At 43.0% G+C, this 17,403-nt stretch overlaps 1 protein-coding gene across 4 annotated transcripts in view; it reads left to right on the top strand.

Moving 5' to 3' along the window:
- The window catches only part of LOC144938466 (epiplakin-like), a 228,337-nt gene extending 211,770 nt beyond the window's left edge, over positions 1-16,567 (top strand). For all 4 annotated transcript variants that reach the window (XM_078866306.1, XM_078866305.1, XM_078866307.1 and 1 more), the window contains one exon: positions 520-16,567. In XM_078866306.1, the coding sequence (XP_078722432.1) occupies positions 520-15,021 (14,502 nt within the window). In that variant the 3' untranslated portion in view covers positions 15,022-16,567. The remainder of the gene's footprint in view (positions 1-519) is intronic.
- Positions 16,568-17,403: the final 836 nt, after the last annotated feature.

Below are 17,403 nucleotides of genomic sequence, written 5' to 3'. Positions count from 1 at the left end.
AGCGCCACTGGTCAAGTCTGATATTGTTTACACCCGGCACCGACATCATGCAAGTGTGAAAAATAAATGTCATGCGACATTCCAAATTACTTATCATTAAAGTGTGATAACTATATTAAATTCATGCCTTTGTTTAGCAAGTCAGGACAGATGTAAAAAAAACAACTCCAGTTTTGATTACTTGCCAAACAAAGCTAATTATGCAGGCATAACTCTTCACCACCCTCCTGCCATGGCTATGCGATGAACTGTTACTTTTCGATTAAACGATAGGTTATTTTTTTACATTGTGGTGAATGCAAGCAGCCTTTATGGTGGGCTGCAGGGATCACATGAACCACTACGTACGACATGCGCATTGAAAAAGCGTGGATTCTTGCACAGCGCCATTTGATGTGTTTATCATCAGCTTAGGATGATTCGATGCATCATTGCGCCAGATATTTTTACAATAAAGTCCATATCAGATGCCAGTGTGATACAAATAAACAAAAAACATTTTTTGGTTTTGCTTTTCAGGCTACAGCACAGCTGAACAGTCAGACTCAAGAGGAGAAACTTGAAGAGACATTGAAGGATGCAAAAGTACCGCAGACTTTCAAAGGCCGCCACTGGACAATATGGGAACTCCTACACTCAAATTACTTCACCGATGAAGAGAAGAAAATGTTCCTGGTTGACTTCCAGTCTGGGAAAAGAACAATGGATGAGTATTACATCTACATCCTTCAGTTCCTCCAACAAAAGGAGAAGGAGCGTAAGAAAAAAGAGATTACATTCAGTGGCCTTCGCCAGGAAGTTACACTTGAAGAGCTCGTAGAATCTGAAATCATCGACGAAAACACAGCCGGGCAGCTCATAGAAGGGACAAAGTCAGTGACTGATGTTTCACCGTCCATTGAACAATATCTAGGGGGTGGAAGAAGCATCGCAGGACTCTATGTCGAAGCCACAAAAGAAAAAATGCCAATAGATGTGGCAATAAAGAAGAACCTGCTCACTCTGGGGACAGGAATGGTATTGCTGGAGGCTCAAGCAGCGACGGGTTCTATGATTGATCCACTCAACAATACGAAGCTGTCTGTAGATGAAGCTGTCCAGAAGGGTCTTGTGAGTCCAGAATATCAAGAGAAACTAAAGTTGGCAGAGCGCGCAGTCACGGGTTACACGGACCCGATCACGAAAAAAACCATCTCGTTATTTGAAGCGATGGAGAAGGAAATTATCTTGAAGCAACATGGAATCCGTATTCTTGAAGCTCAAATTGCCACGGGAGGAATAATTGATCCCCAGAACAGCCACAGACTTCCTATTGAGGTCGCCTACAAAAGGGGCCTCTTTGATAAAAAATTGCACGCCACTTTATTGGATCCGAGTGATGACACGAAGGGATTCTTTGATCCAAACACGAGCAAAAATCTTACTTACTTGCAGCTCATGAAAACTTGCATAACAGATCCAGACACAGGCCTATGTCTGCTTCCACTCAAAGTCCATAAAGTCAAAGATGTTGGAGACAAAGCCACCCTCGAAGCAGTTGTACAGGGGACCCAGCAGCTCCAGACTGCCACACATGAAAGCATTAAAGAAACACTAAAGACAACCAATGTGGATATAACAATAAAAGGCTCACCTGTAAAGAAAATGACTTTGGAAGAGATATTTGCTAGTGACCTGATCTCAGATGAAGACAAAGACAGATTAATGAAAGATTTCACATCGGGTAAGATCACGATTCAAGAGTGGATTCAGCTGATTATAATGTTCATTAAAAGACGAGAAGACCAGAAGGCTAGAGAAGAGGCAGTCAAGGAGAAAGTTGAAGATGCCGTTGCACCTGTTCCTGCTAAGAAATTAGAACATGCAGTTATATCGGAAAAGCAGCTTTCAGAAAACTTCCAGAAAGCAACAGTTGAACTTCCTTTTGGAGGACACGGTGACAAAAAGTTATCAATTGCAGAAATCTTCCAAAGTGGTATGATTGATGAAGACAACAAGAAGAAATTGGTCGAGGACTATAAGTTAGGAAAGATTACATTCGAACAACTAATTATTTACATCATTGAGATAATACAATTCAAGAGAAAACCACAAAAATATGAATCGGCTCCAATTCCAGAGCCTGCAGAGCAACAGATAGCTGAGAGTCTTAAAACCACAATTGACATTCACTTCGGAAGATTTGCTGGGAAGAAGCCATCCATTGAAGACATATTCAAAAGTGGCTTGGTCAATGAAGGACAGAAAAAACAACTGTTAGAGGACTACAAGCTTGGGAATATCACCATGGAGCAATTAATAATGTACATTGTGCAAATAATTCAGCAAGCTGAGGCGAGTCAACGAAAGCCAGAAAAAGAAACGGACAAAACCATCCCACAGACTGAGCTGAGGCCAGATGTACCTACACCAGCGGTTGGGGTTCCGCAAAAGGAGGGTCCGCACATTTCCTCTGAAGAACTGGCCGTGGAAAATCTAAAAAAGACAACTTTGGACTTACCATTTGGAAGTTTAGCTGGCAAAAAGTACACATTGCAAGAGATATTTGACGGGGACCTCATTGATAAGCACAAGAAGGACCAGCTGATGAGAGACTACAAGTCTGGAAAAATTTCACTGGAGGAGCTAATGATATTCATCATTGAAATAATTCGTCTGAAAGAAAGGGAAAAGACAAAGAAGTCCATCACATTCCATGGTATTCGCACTGATGTGACAGTCGATGAGCTGGTCAGATCTGGTTTGCTGAAAGAAGACGTTGCCAATCAGCTTGCAGATGGTCTTATTACACAGGATGAAGTTCAAAAGCAAGTTGGAGGTTATCTCGGGGGTAGTAGTGCAATTGCAGGTCTGTATGTTGAGGGAACAAAGGAAACAATTTCTTTGTATGATGGCTTCAAGAGAAATTTGATCAAAACTGGAACGGGGCTTGTATTGTTAGAAGCACAAGCAGCTAGTGGATTTATCATAGATCCAGTGAAGAATGAGAAATTGTCTGTTGAAGAAGCTGTTCAGAAAGGAGTCGTGGGTCCAGAATACAAAGACAAGCTTCTTTCTGCAGAGCGTGCAGTGACAGGATACAAGGATAAATTCTCTGGTGCAACATTTTCTGTGTTTCAGGCCATGCAAAATAAACAGATTTTAAAACAACATGGAATTCGACTCCTTGAAGCCCAGATTGCTACAGGAGGCATCATTGACCCCCAGGCCAGCCATAGACTTCCCGTGGAAGCGGCGTACAAGAGAGGACTCTTTGATGAGGAAATGAACCAGATATTATCTGACCCCAGCGATGACACCAAAGGCTTTTTTGATCCCAACACAGAAGAAAATCTGACGTACATGGAACAAATGCAGCGTTGCATCATCGACCCAGTCACCGGTCTCACGCTTCTTCCAATAAAAGAGAAAAAAGGAAAGAAAGCAGAGAAGAAGGTTCCCACCCAGAAAGAAGTGGCCAAGGCCACAGATGAAGCTAAAAAACTTGCGGCTGCACCAGTCCCCAAAGCTGTAAAACAAGAAGATGTGGAGGCCCTCAAGAAGACGACAGTTAACATCCAGCTTGGGAGATTTGCTGGAGAAAATCCATCACTAAATGAGCTCTTCCAAAGTGGCTTGATTGCAGAAGAAAAGCGAAACAAATTGTTGGAGGACTACAAGTCAGGCAGGATAAGCAAAGAGCAACTCATTCTGTACATAATTGAATTCATTACTGAAAGTGAACAGCAGAAACCAATTGATGAGCCAGTTCTAAAATCAGCAGAAAAGGTGGAGAGTGATCTACCTGATAGCGAACCACTAAAGCCAACACAGGTCCCTGAAGGAGCATTATTATCAGATCAGCAAGCAGTTGAAACCTTGAGGAAAACAAATGTTGACTTGCCATTTGGCAAATTTGCTGGTAAAAAATATACATTGCAAGACATTTTTGACAGTGGCCTCATAGACAAAAAGAACAAAGAATGGTTATTGATGGACTTCAAAGCCGGCAAAATACCCAAAGAACAACTGATTGTCTTGATTATTGATATAATTCAACAGAAAGAAAAGAAGAAGGATGTTGCCAAGGCCACAGATGAAGCCCAAAAACTTGCAGCTGCACCAGTCCCCAAAGCTGAAAGGCAAGAAAACGTGGAGGCCCTTAAAAAGACGACAGTTAGCATCCAGCTCGGGAGATTTGCTGGTAAAAACCCATCCCTCGATGAGCTCTTCCAAAGCGGCTTGATTGCAGAAGAAAAGAAAAACAAGTTGCTAGAAGATTACAAATCGGGCAGGATAAGCAAAGACCAACTCATTTTGTACATAATTGAATTCATTACAACAGCTGAGAGTGAACAGCACAAACCAGAAGAGGCAAGTGAGGAGCCAGTCCTAAAAGCAGCTGAAACGGTACAGAGCGTTCTACCTGATGGTGTGCCACTAAAGCCAACAAAAGTTCCGGCAGAAGAACTGCAGGCCATTGAACGGTTGAAGAAAACAACTGTTGATTTGCCATTTGGAAAGTTTGCTGGAAAAAAATACACATTACAGGACATTTTTGACAGTGACCTTGTAGATGAAGACAAGAAAAAACAGTTGATGATAGACTATAAAACTGGAAAAATTACCCTTAAACAGCTGATGTTATTGATCATTGAAATAATTCGTCTAAACGAAAGAGAAAAGACAAAGAAGGCCATCACATTCCATGGTATTCGCACTGATGTGACAGTCGATAATCTGGTCAAATCAGGAGTGCTCAAAGAAGATGTTGCCAATCAGCTTGCAGATGGTCTCATTACAAAGGACGATGTTCAAAAGCAAGTCAGAAAGTATCTTGGTGGCAGTAATGCCATTGCGGGTTTATACATTGAGAAAACTAAAGAAAAGATGTCGCTGTACGATGGCTTAAAGAAAAAGTTGATCAAACCTGGAACGGGGCTTGTATTGTTAGAAGCACAAGCAGCCAGTGGCTTCATCATAGATCCAGTGAAAGATCAGAAATTGTCTGTTGAAGAAGCTGTTCAGAAAGGAGTTGTGGGTAAAGAGTACCAAGCTAAACTTCTCTCTGCCGAGCGTGCAGTGACAGGATACAAGGATCCCTTTTCCAAAGAGACATTGTCCTTGTTTCAGGCAATGAAAAAAGAATTAATATTACAAGCCCACGGAATTCGACTCCTTGAAGCCCAGATCGCCACAGGAGGCATCATCGACCCCCAGGCCAGCCATAGACTTCCCGTGGAAGTGGCGTACAAGAGAGGACTCTTTGATGAGGAAATGAACCAGATATTATCTGACCCCAGCGATGACACCAAAGGCTTTTTTGATCCCAACACAGAAGAAAATCTGACATACATGGAACAAATGCAGCGTTGCATCATCGACCCAGACACCGGTCTCACTCTTCTTCCAATAAAAGAGAAAAAAGGAAAGAGACCAGAGAAGAAGGTTCCCACCCAGAAAGAAGTTGCCAAGGCCACAGATGAAGCTCAAAAACTTGCGGCTGCATCAGTCCCCAAAGCTGAAAAGCAGGAAGACGTTGAGGCCCTTAAAAAGACGACAGTTAGCATCCAGGTTGGGAGATTTTCTGGAAAAAATCCATCAATAAATGAGCTGTTACAAAGCGGCTTGATTGCAGAAGAAAAGAGAAATAAATTGTTGGAGGATTATAAGTCAGGCAGGATAAGCAAAGACCAACTCATTTTGTACATAATTGAATTCATTACAACCGCTGAGAGTGAACAGCACAAACCAGAAGAGACAAGTGAAAAGCCAGTCCTAAAAGCAGCTGAAACGGTACAGAGCGTTCTACCTGATGGTGTGCCTCTAAAGCCAACAAAAGTTCCGGCAGAAGAACTGCAGGCCATTGAACGGTTGAAGAAAACAACAGTTGATTTGCCATTTGGAAAGTTTGCTGGAAAAAAATACACATTACAGGACATTTTTGACAGTGACCTTGTAGAAGAAGACAAGAAAAAACAATTGATGATAGACTATAAAACTGGAAAAATTACCCTTGAACAGCTGATGTTATTGATCATCGAAATAATTCGTCTAAACGAAAGAGAAAAGACAAAGAAGGCCATCACATTCCATGGTATTCGCACTGATGTGACAGTCGATAATCTGGTCAAATCAGGAGTGCTCAAGGAAGATGTTGCCAATCAGCTTGCAGATGGTCTCATTACAAAGGACGACGTTCAAAAACAAGTCAGAAAGTATCTTGGTGGCAGTAATGCCATTGCGGGTTTATACATTGAGAAAACTAAAGAAAAGATGTCTCTGTACGATGGCTTAAAGAAAAAGTTGATCAAACTTGGAACGGGGCTTGTATTGTTAGAAGCACAAGCAGCTAGTGGCTTCATCATAGATCCGGTGAAAGATCAGAAATTGTCCGTTGAAGAAGCTGTTCAGAAAGGAGTAGTGGGTGAAGAGTACCAAGACAAACTTCTCTCTGCAGAGCGCGCAGTGACAGGATACAAGGATCCCTTTTCCAAAGAGACATTGTCCTTGTTTCAGGCAATGAAAAAAGAATTAATATTAAAAGCCCACGGAATTCGACTCCTTGAAGCCCAGATCGCCACAGGAGGTATCATTGACCCCCAGGCCAGCCATAGACTTCCCGTGGAAGCGGCGTACAAGAGAGGACTCTTTGATGAGGAAATGAACCAGATATTATCTGACCCCAGCGATGACACCAAAGGCTTTTTTGATCCCAACACAGAAGAAAATCTGACGTACATGGAACAAATGCAGCGTTGCATTATCGACCCAGACACCGGTCTCACTCTTCTTCCAATAAAAGAGAAAAAAGGAAAGAGACCAGAGAAGAAGGTTCCCACCCAGAAAGAAGTTGCCAAGGCCACAGATGAAGCTCAAAAACTTGCGGCTGCATCAGTCCCCAAAGCTGAAAAGCAGGAAGACGTGGAGGCCCTTAAAAAGACGACAGTTAGCATCCAGCTCGGGAGATTTGCTGGTAAAAACCCATCCCTCGATGAGCTCTTCCAAAGTGGCTTGATTGCAGAAGAAAAGAAAAACAAGTTGCTGGAAGATTACAAGTCGGGAAAGATTAGCAAAGATCAACTAATTTTGTACATAATTGAATTCATTACAACAGCTGAAAGTGAACAGCAGAAACCAAAACACAAACGTCCTGCTCGGAATGAAGCTGTTACCGTCGCGGCTCAAGGAAAACATCCCACAGAATCTCTGTTGCCAAATGTCGAAGATCCAGCGAAACTTGTAAAGACAACAGTTAATATTAATTTTGGAAGGTTTGCTGGCAAAAATCCTTCACTTGATGATATTTTCCTAAGTGGCTTGATTGCAGATGAAAAGAAAAATAAACTTTTGGAGGACTACAAATTGGGTAAAATAAGTAAGGAACAACTGATACTGTATATCATTGAAATAATTGAGAATGCTGAAGATGTACAAGACAAAGCACTGAAGGCTTCCCAGCAGCCAGTTCTACAGCAAAAAACGACTCCACAAAAAGTGGAGCATGAAAAACCTGTAACTATAATTGCAGATCAAAGGGTATTAGAAGACTTAAAAAACATGGCCGTTGAACTTCCGTTTGAACAATTTGCTGGTAAGAATGCCTCCCTGCTGGACGTGCTAGATAGTGATTTGGTGGAGAGTGACAAAAAGCAGCAATTGATAGAGGATTACAAATTGGGCAAAATTACCCTGCAAGAGCTTTATATTTTAATCATAGAAATTGTGCAGAGGAAGTCAATGCCAGGAAAGATTAAGGCCAAGACCACTGAGCCTGCCTCTCGACTGAAATCCCCAAAGCAAGATCTATCAATGAGCTTTGAGAAGACAACAGTTGAACTACCATTTGGAATGTTCGCTGGAAAAAAAGCATCAATCAAAGACATTTTTGAAAGTGACTTGATTGATGCCGACAAGAAAAATGCATTGACTGAAGATTATAGCTCTGGGAAAATAACCCTAGAACAGTTGCTGTTCTTTGTGATTGAGTATGTACAAGCTAAAGAGGTAGGCACACAGGAGATGAAGAAACAAGACCTTGATGTAACCGAAATTGATACACCTTTGCAAAAACACACTCCACTTGTCACTAAGACAGTTGTAACATCCACAAGAAAGGAGGGTGCATCAGCAGAAACAACTGAACCCTTGAGGCAGACAACAATCGATTTGCCTTTTGGAAAATTTGCTGGGAAAAATCCCTCACTCCAGGAGATTTTGGAGAGTGACGTAATTGAAGATGACAAGAAGGAACAACTCATGAATGACTACACATCTGGAAAAATAACCCTTGAACAGCTTCTCTTCTTTATCATTGAGATCATCCAAGCCAAGGAAGGTGGTAAAGCAGGAGAAAAAGTTTTACTAAAACGTTTGCCTGAGGAAGCGGGCAAAGCAGCATCTTCATCCGTGACATCATTAGTTACCAAAACAGTTGTGACAACAACAAGAAGGGAAGGACTATCTCCAGAACAAGAAGCTTTGGAGAGCCTGGCTAGAACAACAGTGAAATTGCCAATTGGAAAGTATTCTGATAAAAGTATGTCACTCCAGGAGATTTTGGATGGTGGTGAAATTGAGGATGCAAAGAAGAAGGAACTCATAAACGATTACAAGATTGGGAAGATCACACTGGAGCAGCTGTTGGTCCTAATCATTGAAATTATCCAGGAAAAAGAACTTGGAGGGACTGGGCACAAAGTGGTTGTGAAGAAAGTCACTGCGGAAAAGCAAACCCCAGAAGATAATGGTGAATCCAGTTCAAGTGCAACTCAAACTGTTATGAAGAAGATGGTGGTGACGACGACCAGTAAGGCTGGTTCATCTCCGGAAGAAGCACTGGAGACCCTTAAGAGAACAACCATAGATTTGCCAATCGGAAAGTTTGCTGGGAAAAAGATGTCACTTCAGGAGATCTTAGATGGTGGAGAGATTGATGAGGACAAGAGGAAGGAGCTCATGGAAGATTACAAAAAAGGGAAGATAAATCTGGAACAGCTGCTTGTTTTCATCATTGAGATTATTCAGGCCAAAGAGAGTGGCACAGCACAGCCTAAAATTGTGGTAAAAAAGGTGACATCAGAACTGTCTGATTCAGCAGATGTGAATGAGCCTACCTCTACATCAAGATCAGTGGTCACCAAAACAGTTGTGACAACTAGAAGACATGAAGGACTATCTCCAGAACAAGAAGCGTTGGAGAGCCTATCTAGAACAACGGTGAAATTGCCAATTGGGAAGTATTCTGATAAAAGTATGTCACTCCAGGAGATTTTAGATGGTGGTGAAATTGAGGATGCAAAGAAGAAGGAACTCATAGACGATTACAAGCTTGGGAAGATCACACTGGAGCAGCTGTTGGTCTTAATCATTGAAATTATCCAGGCAAAAGAACTTGGAGGGACTGGGCACAAAGTGGTTGTGAAGAAAGTCACTGCGGAAAAGCATTCTCCAGAAGATAATGGTGAATCCAGTTCAAGTGCAACTCAAACTGTCATGAAGAAGATGGTGGTGACGACGACCAGTAAGGCTGGTTCATCTCCGGAAGAAGCACTGGAGACCCTTAAGAGAACAACCATAGATTTGCCAATCGGAAAGTTTGCTGGGAAAAAGATGTCACTTCAGGAGATCTTAGATGGTGGAGAGATTGATGAGGACAAGAGGAAGGAGCTCATGGAAGATTACAAAAAAGGGAAGATAAATCTGGAACAGCTGCTTGTTTTCATCATTGAGATTATTCAGGCCAAAGAAAGTGGCACAGCACAGCCTAAAATCGTGGTAAAAAAGGTGACATCAGAACTGTCTGATTCAGCAGATGTGGATGAGCCTACCTCTACATCAAGATCAGTGGTCACCAAAACAGTTGTGACAACTAGAAGACAGGAAGGACTATCTCCAGAACAAGAAGCTTTGGAGAGCCTGGCTAGAACAACGGTGAAATTGCCAATTGGGAAGTATTCTGATAAAAGTATGTCACTCCAGGAGATTTTGGATGGTGGTGAAATTGAGGATGCAAAGAAGAAGGAACTCATAGACGATTACAAGATTGGGAAGATCACACTGGAGCAGCTGTTGGTCTTAATCATTGAAATTATCCAGGAAAAAGAACTTGGAGGGACTGGGCACAAAGTGGTTGTGAAGAAAGTCACTGCGGAAAAGCAAACCCCAGAAGATAATGGTGAATCCAGTTCGAGTGCAACTCAAACTGTCATCAAGAAGACGGTGGTGACGACGACCAGTAAGGCTGGTTCATCTCCTGAGGAAGATGCATTAGACACTTTGAAGAGAACAACCATTGATTTGCCAATCGGAAAGTTTGCTGGGAAAAAGATGTCACTTCAGGAGATCTTAGATGGTGGAGAGATTGATGAGGACAAGAGGAAGGAGCTCATGGAAGATTACAAAAAAGGGAAGATAAATCTTGAACAGCTGCTTGTTTTCATCATTGAGATTATTCAGGCTAAGGAAAGTGGTGCGGCTGGGCCTAAAGTGACAGTGAAGAAAGTAACTATGGGGTCAACAGGTTCAGCAGATGTGGATGAGCCTACCACTGCATCCAGGACATCGGTGGTCACCAAAACAGTTGTGACAACTAGAAGACAGGAAGGACTATCTCCAGAACAAGAAGCTTTGGAGAGCCTGTCTAGAACAACAGTGAAATTGCCAATTGGGAAGTATTCTGATAAAAGTATGTCACTCCAGGAGATTTTGGATGGTGGTGAAATTGAGGATGCAAAGAAGAAGGAACTCATAAACGATTACAAGATTGGGAAGATCACACTGGAGCAGCTGTTGGTCTTAATCATTGAAATTATCCAGGAAAAAGAACTTGGAGGGACTGGGCACAAAGTGGTTGTGAAGAAAGTCACTGCGGAAAAGCATTCTCCAGAAGATAATGGTGAATCCAGTTCAAGTGAGTCACAAACTGTCATCAAGAAGACGGTGGTGACGACAACCAGAGCAGATAGTTCATCCCCAGAAGATGCATTAGAGACACTGAAGAGAACAACCATTGATTTGCCAATTGGAAAATTTGCTGGAAAAAAGATGTCACTTCAAGAGATATTAGATGGTGGAGAAATTGACGATATGAAAAGGAAGGAACTCATTGACAACTACAAATCTGGCAAAATTACCTTAGAACAGCTGCTTGTTTTGATGATTGAGTTTATTCAAGCTAAAGAAAGCGGCGTGTCTGGGCCTAAAGTAACAGTGAAAAAAGTCACAGCTGAAAAATCCAGTTCATCAGAAATAGTGGACCCTACCTCTCCATCAAGGGTGACAACAACAAGAAAAGAGGGTCTCTCTCCAGAACAAGAAGTTTTGGAAAGTCTTTCCAGGACTACCGTTAAGTTACCAGTTGGACGGTTTTCCAATAAAAGTATGTCACTCCAGGATATTTTAGACAGTGGAGAGATCGATGATGTTAAAAGGCAAGAACTTATAGATAATTACAAAACTGGAAAAATTACTCTTCAGGAACTTCTGGTTTACATCATTGAGATAATTCAGGCTAAGGAACTGGGGGAGACTGGGCATAAAGTTGTGCTTAAGAAGGTAACTGCTGAAAAGTATACTCCCGAAGAGACTGCCGACCCAAGGTCAACACAAACTGTTGTTAGGAAGACAGTGGTGACAACAACCAGAAAAGATGATTCATCCACAGGGGAAGATGTTATGGAGATGCTGAAGAGAACTACAGTTGATTTACCTGTCGGAAGATTTGCTGGGAAAAAGATGACGATCATGGATATTTTGGAAAGTGGTGTATTGGAAACAGATGAAAAGCAGAAACTCTTGGATGACTATAAATCTGGAAAAATTGACATTCAAAACCTACTCATGGCCATCTTTGACATTGTGCAGAAGAAAGAACTGGGGCAAACCGGCCAAAAAATATCATTTAAAACAGTAACCGCTGAAAAACATGTTTCAGAAACAGCACAATATCCACATTCTGCCAGTGCAGAAGAAAATATTGTGCAGAGTCTTCAAAGGACAACAGTAACTTTACCCATTGGGAAGTTTTCTGGCCAAAAGATTTCCCTTCTTGAAGTTCTAGACAGTGGGGAAATTGACGAAGAGAAGAAAAACCAGCTGATTAACGATTACAAATCTGGAAAAATAAATCTTGAGCAGCTGTTGCTAATCATCATTGAAATTATTCAGACAAAAGAAAGTGAAGGTTCCAAACATAAGGTTATGATCAAGCAGATGACCCCAGAATCACTTGCAATGGGAGAGACAGAAAGTTTATTATCTGTGTCAAAACAAACTGTTGTCACGTCAACAGTTGTGCAAACATCGAGTGTGCAGGGTGCGTCTCCACAGGAGATTGTGGAACATCTCAAGAAAACCTCAATTGATGTCTCTTTTGGAAGGTTTGCTGGCAAGAAGCCATCAGTTCAGGACGTTTTGGACAGTGGGTTGATAGATCCTGGCAAGAAGCAGCAGCTGATGAACGAGTTGAGGTCCGGAAAGATAACAATTGAGCAACTCCTGATCATAATCATTGAAATTATTCATAAGAAGGAAGGACAGCAGGTATCTCGTGAAGAGGTGGCGGTGACGAAAGTGCCAGCGGTTGTGGTCCAAGAAGCTAAGGAGGAGCCCAGTGATTCCAAGTCTGCCAGAAAAGTTTTAACAGTGGCACAAGTAGAAGCAGACTTAAAGTCAATTTCAATTGAGCTACCTTCAAAGACGTTTTCTAACAAAAAGGTAACTGTGCAGGAATTGTTTGCCAGTGATGCCATTGAAGAAAGCAAGAAAAAACAGCTCATGGAAGATTACAGATCAGGCAAAATCACGCAGCAGCAGCTCATTATTTTGATCATTGAAATCATTACAAGCACAGGAAAGGGAATTTCATCAAAGGAGAAGTACGTTTTTTCAGAGGAGCAGGCAACACAAAACTTCAGTAACACTACAGTGGACGTACCAGTGGGGAAGTTTTCTGGTAAAAAGGTTACAATTCAAGAACTCTTCCAGACCGATCTCATTGACAGCGAAAAGAAGAAGCAACTGATCCAAGATTACCGATCGGGCAAAATAACACTGCAAGTTCTCATAATCATAATTATTGAGATAATTGAGAGAAGAGAGAAGGAAATCAAAAAGTCACCAATCACGTTTAAAGGATTCAGGCGGCAAGTGACCATAAGTGAGTTGATGGACTCCGGACTAATAAACGAGACGACCGCGAGCAAACTCAACGATGGCTCTGTGAGCGTGAATGAAGTAAGTGAATCGCTTAAAGTGTTCCTGGAGGGCACAAGCAGCATCGCCGGCGTATTTGTGGACCGCACCAAGGAGATACTTTCCATATATGCGGCCATGAAACGAGGGCTTATCAGACCTGGCACTGCTTTTGAGCTGCTTGAGGCACAGGCAGCCACGGGATACATCATTGATCCAGTCAAGAAACAAAAACTACTGGTTGAGGAAGCTATCAAATTGGGAGTTGTTGGAGAAGAATTCAAGGACAAACTTCTCTCTGCCGAGCGTGCAGTCACGGGATACAAAGATCCATACACAGATCAGAAAATATCAATATTCCAAGCCATGAAAAAGCAGATGATTGTGAAAAATCATGGAATCCGCCTACTGGAAGCGCAGATTGCCACGGGAGGAATCATTGATCCGCATGCGAGTCACAGAATCCCTGTGGAGCTAGCGTACAAACGAGGCCTGTTCGATGAAGAAATGAATCAAATCTTGCTCGATCCAAGTGATGACACCAAGGGCTTCTTTGACCCCAACACTGAGGAGAATCTGACGTACATGGAACTTCTGCAACGCTGCTCTAAAGATTCTTCTGGCCTCTATCTCCTGATGCTGAAAGACAAAAAGCCTGAACGCAAGATGTCGTCCAAGTCGTCCGTACGTAAACGGAAAATCATAGTTGTCGACCCAGACACCGGCAAGGAAATGACGGTGTACGAGGCCTACATGAAGGGTCTCATAGACCAGCCTACATACCTACAGCTATCGGCTCAAGAAAGCGAGTGGGAAGAGATCACCATCACATCTTCAGATGGCGTCACTACATCGCTTCTGGTGGACCGAAAGTCGGGAAGACAGTTCAGTATCGACGAGTCACTGGCTGAAGGTGTCATTAACGAACAGACTGTTCAGCTCTACAGATCGGGAAAAATGACGATATTTGAGCTCGGGGACCAGTTGTCCGGCACGTCAAGTGGCTCTCGTTCACGCTCCTCCTCCTTTGGAGCATCCTCGGTTCCTGCAAGCCCTCAGGCAGGCTCAAAAGCACCATCGGTTCCCTGGAGTGACCCCACAGAGGAGACGGTGCCAATTGGAGGCATTTTGGATCTTCAGAAGTTCGAGAAAATCTCCATCACTGAAGCCATTCGCCGCAACCTTGTAGACACCATCACGGGACAGAGGCTGTTAGAAGCCCAGGCTTGTACGGGTGGGATCATCAACCCAGCCACAGGAGGACGGTGCAGCATCCCGGAAGCTGTAACCCAGGGACTCTTAGATAAGTACATGGCTGATAAGCTGAATCAAGCCAACAAAGCCTACAATGGATTTGAAGACCTGAGGACCAAGGCTATATTCCACACCGGCCAAGCCATGAAGAAAGGCCTCCTGTTCCAGGAGGCAGGAACACGCATCTTTGAAGTGCAATACCTCACCGGCGGCATCATCGATTCGGGGAAACCCGAGCGGATTCAGCTCGACGAAGCGGTCGAGAAGGGCATCGTGGACAACTACACCGCCAAGAAGATCCGTGACGTCAATTCACACCTCAAATACCTGGTGTGCCCCAAGACCAAGGCGCGGATCACGTTCAAAGATGCCCTGGACCGCTCCATGACAGACGAGGAGACGGGCGTACGATTGCTGGAGGCCTCGGGGCTGACGAGCCGTTACAGCGCCAGCACGCCGAGCTCCGGCTTCGGGTCGCGCTCGGGGTCGCGCCCGGGGTCGCGCCGGGGAAGCTTTGACGCCACGGGGACCGGGACGTCGTCCACCTTCCTCTCGCCGTCTTCGTACACCTCCACAAGCTTTAGCCGCCGCTAAGGCCTGACGTCCCGTTTTCGATTAGTTTTTTTCTTTTTTTAAAGGTCCAAGATGGGGAGTTTATTGGAGAAAATGTGGTTAAAGTGGTCATGGGAGATGCGATATAACTAATGTGGCTTGTTGTTTTACACTTACATTAGCACTGAATGTCCACGGGTTTGAAACTCTGCTTTGTTAGCTTGCACACCAAATCGTGTACTTTTGAGTACGGTTGGCCTTTTAATTTTTTTAAATTTAAAATTTCATTTTTAACAAGGTTGAAAGTTTACTCCATATAGTAATACAAATATCAATGTTGTGGGCAAATTTTTGAGCATGTTGCTTCCAGTTATTTTTTGGATTACCCTGTTAACTATTTTCTCTGTTCCAACTTTGTTGTTATCCAGGCCAGACTACAAATTTATAAGTGCTCACACTTTTTTTGGTTTGTTACGTAAGCAAATATCACCACTACAAACAGCTGCTTAGGCGAAAAGAGATTGTAGGTTATCATTTTTATGACTCTATATTTACAGAAATGTGTTGTTGCTTTAGGAGTTGCATGCTTTTCAGAACCACGAATAAATGGTAACTTTCTCTTTAAACGCGAAATACGGAAACCTTGCGCGATTTAAATAACATCACCTGTGGGCCATATGCATGTATCCTGGATTATGTTTTCTTTCACAAAGTTGGGGGTTTTGTTTTGTAAGTTTTGTTATGCATGTTAGATTAAACGATGGCAGTCTTTGAGTATTTCTGCAGTGGAATAGTTTATAGTATTACAGCATTGCACACAAAATTGCTTTTGTAAACTTCCGTGCCTGCATCTCCTTAACACGTTTAATTTTGGCTCCTTGGCTAACTTAGTAGTCATTCGCCATTAGAATGTATTTTTAACAAACTATATATACACTTCAACAGTTACCAAGGCTTGTTGCTGCATGCATTACGAAGGCTTGGGCAGTTGTGTTGTTGCTGTATTTAAACAAATTAGCCTTGAAGATCTGACACTGAATTGTTTAAAACAAATAGCTGCTGAAATGTATTAGATGTAACAAAAACGGTTTAAAACAGTTGAGAGATTAGTGGACTAAACCAAAGAAGAGAGTGTTTAGATTTGTGAGCATCGGTACATTGCAAAAGTGCTGTTATAAGTTTATAGCGATTTTAACCTGAAAATGCTCATGCTATGTAGTGTTAATAAAATGGAAAGGGTTGTAAACATGTTTAGCGTGTATTTATGAGACGAAAAGAATGATTGATTCCAAATCGAGTTGCATAACAAATGGACCTATCATAACGCCAGATTAACCAGAACTCTGCATCACACTCGTTACAATAATCTCAACTTGTAATGCACCGCAGAGAGACTGACCGAGGCGCGGGCAGGAAACCAGGCAAGCGGGAAGTCAAATGGGTGAATTGCCCAAGCTTTGCTGTCCTCTATATATGAAGGTGTTATCGGCCAATTGACGAGTTTATATGCGTGGGAGGAACCAAGATCACCTGGAGAAAATTCACGTGTGCAAAGGGGGAAACGCTCAATCCCATGCAGACGGAAAAGGTGGAGTGATAGGTTTTTACCCTTTCAACTGGTACAAAAACTGACACCTTTATACAAGGCATCATGTTTTCAATAACCACAACACAAGCAGTCAAAATGCTTGTGTTGTGGTTATTGCAAACATGATGCCTTGTATAAAGGTGTCAGTTTTTGTACCAGTTGAAAGGGTAAAAACCTATCACTATATTTTGCCACTGGTAAAGGAGGTCTCATAGTGGAAAAGGTGGGGTCCACATTTTTTGTGTACCTGCAATCGTGGTTGGCTACGTCCAGTGCAAGAGAAATTCAACATACAGACGTACTGCATTCTCCAGGCGAGCCACGGTGTTGCACCTCGACAGCCACGGGGAGTTTAACATTTTATAAAATCCACCCTTCCAGTGCTGGATTACAGGCCACGTGCACCACCACCGCCTAGCTAATGTATCAAAGCCCTCCTGGCCAAGCAATGCATACATAAGCGAGGCTCAAAGCAGTGTTCACTTATAAGTGCTCCAGTATAGCTGAAGACCATCTTTCAGAATGTGTTGTTGCTTGTTAAAAAGATACGCTTCAAAGCTGCCAATGTAGAAACAGGACCTGTACACAACTCACACCAATGAAACAGACCTCGGCCACCCGAGATTGAAGAGATGGGGGGTCTCTCTCTGGAGCGCTTGCTCGTCACCATTTCGGCACGAGGAATGGTGCGGGACACAGCTGTGTGGCGGAGGAGCCACGGCCACGTTTCGTCTCCCGCTTGGCGCTGTGGTTGTCGTGCATCACTCCGGCCAGCAGTCGCTCTCTCCACCCCACCCCCCCCCCCCCGTGTTGCACCGAGTGTCTCACACGAAAGC

This window comes from Lampetra fluviatilis, chromosome 22 (assembly GCF_964198595.1).
Source record: "Lampetra fluviatilis chromosome 22, kcLamFluv1.1, whole genome shotgun sequence".
Classification (NCBI taxonomy): domain Eukaryota; kingdom Metazoa; phylum Chordata; class Hyperoartia; order Petromyzontiformes; family Petromyzontidae; genus Lampetra; species Lampetra fluviatilis.
This window is presented reverse-complemented; position numbering and strand designations above follow the sequence as displayed.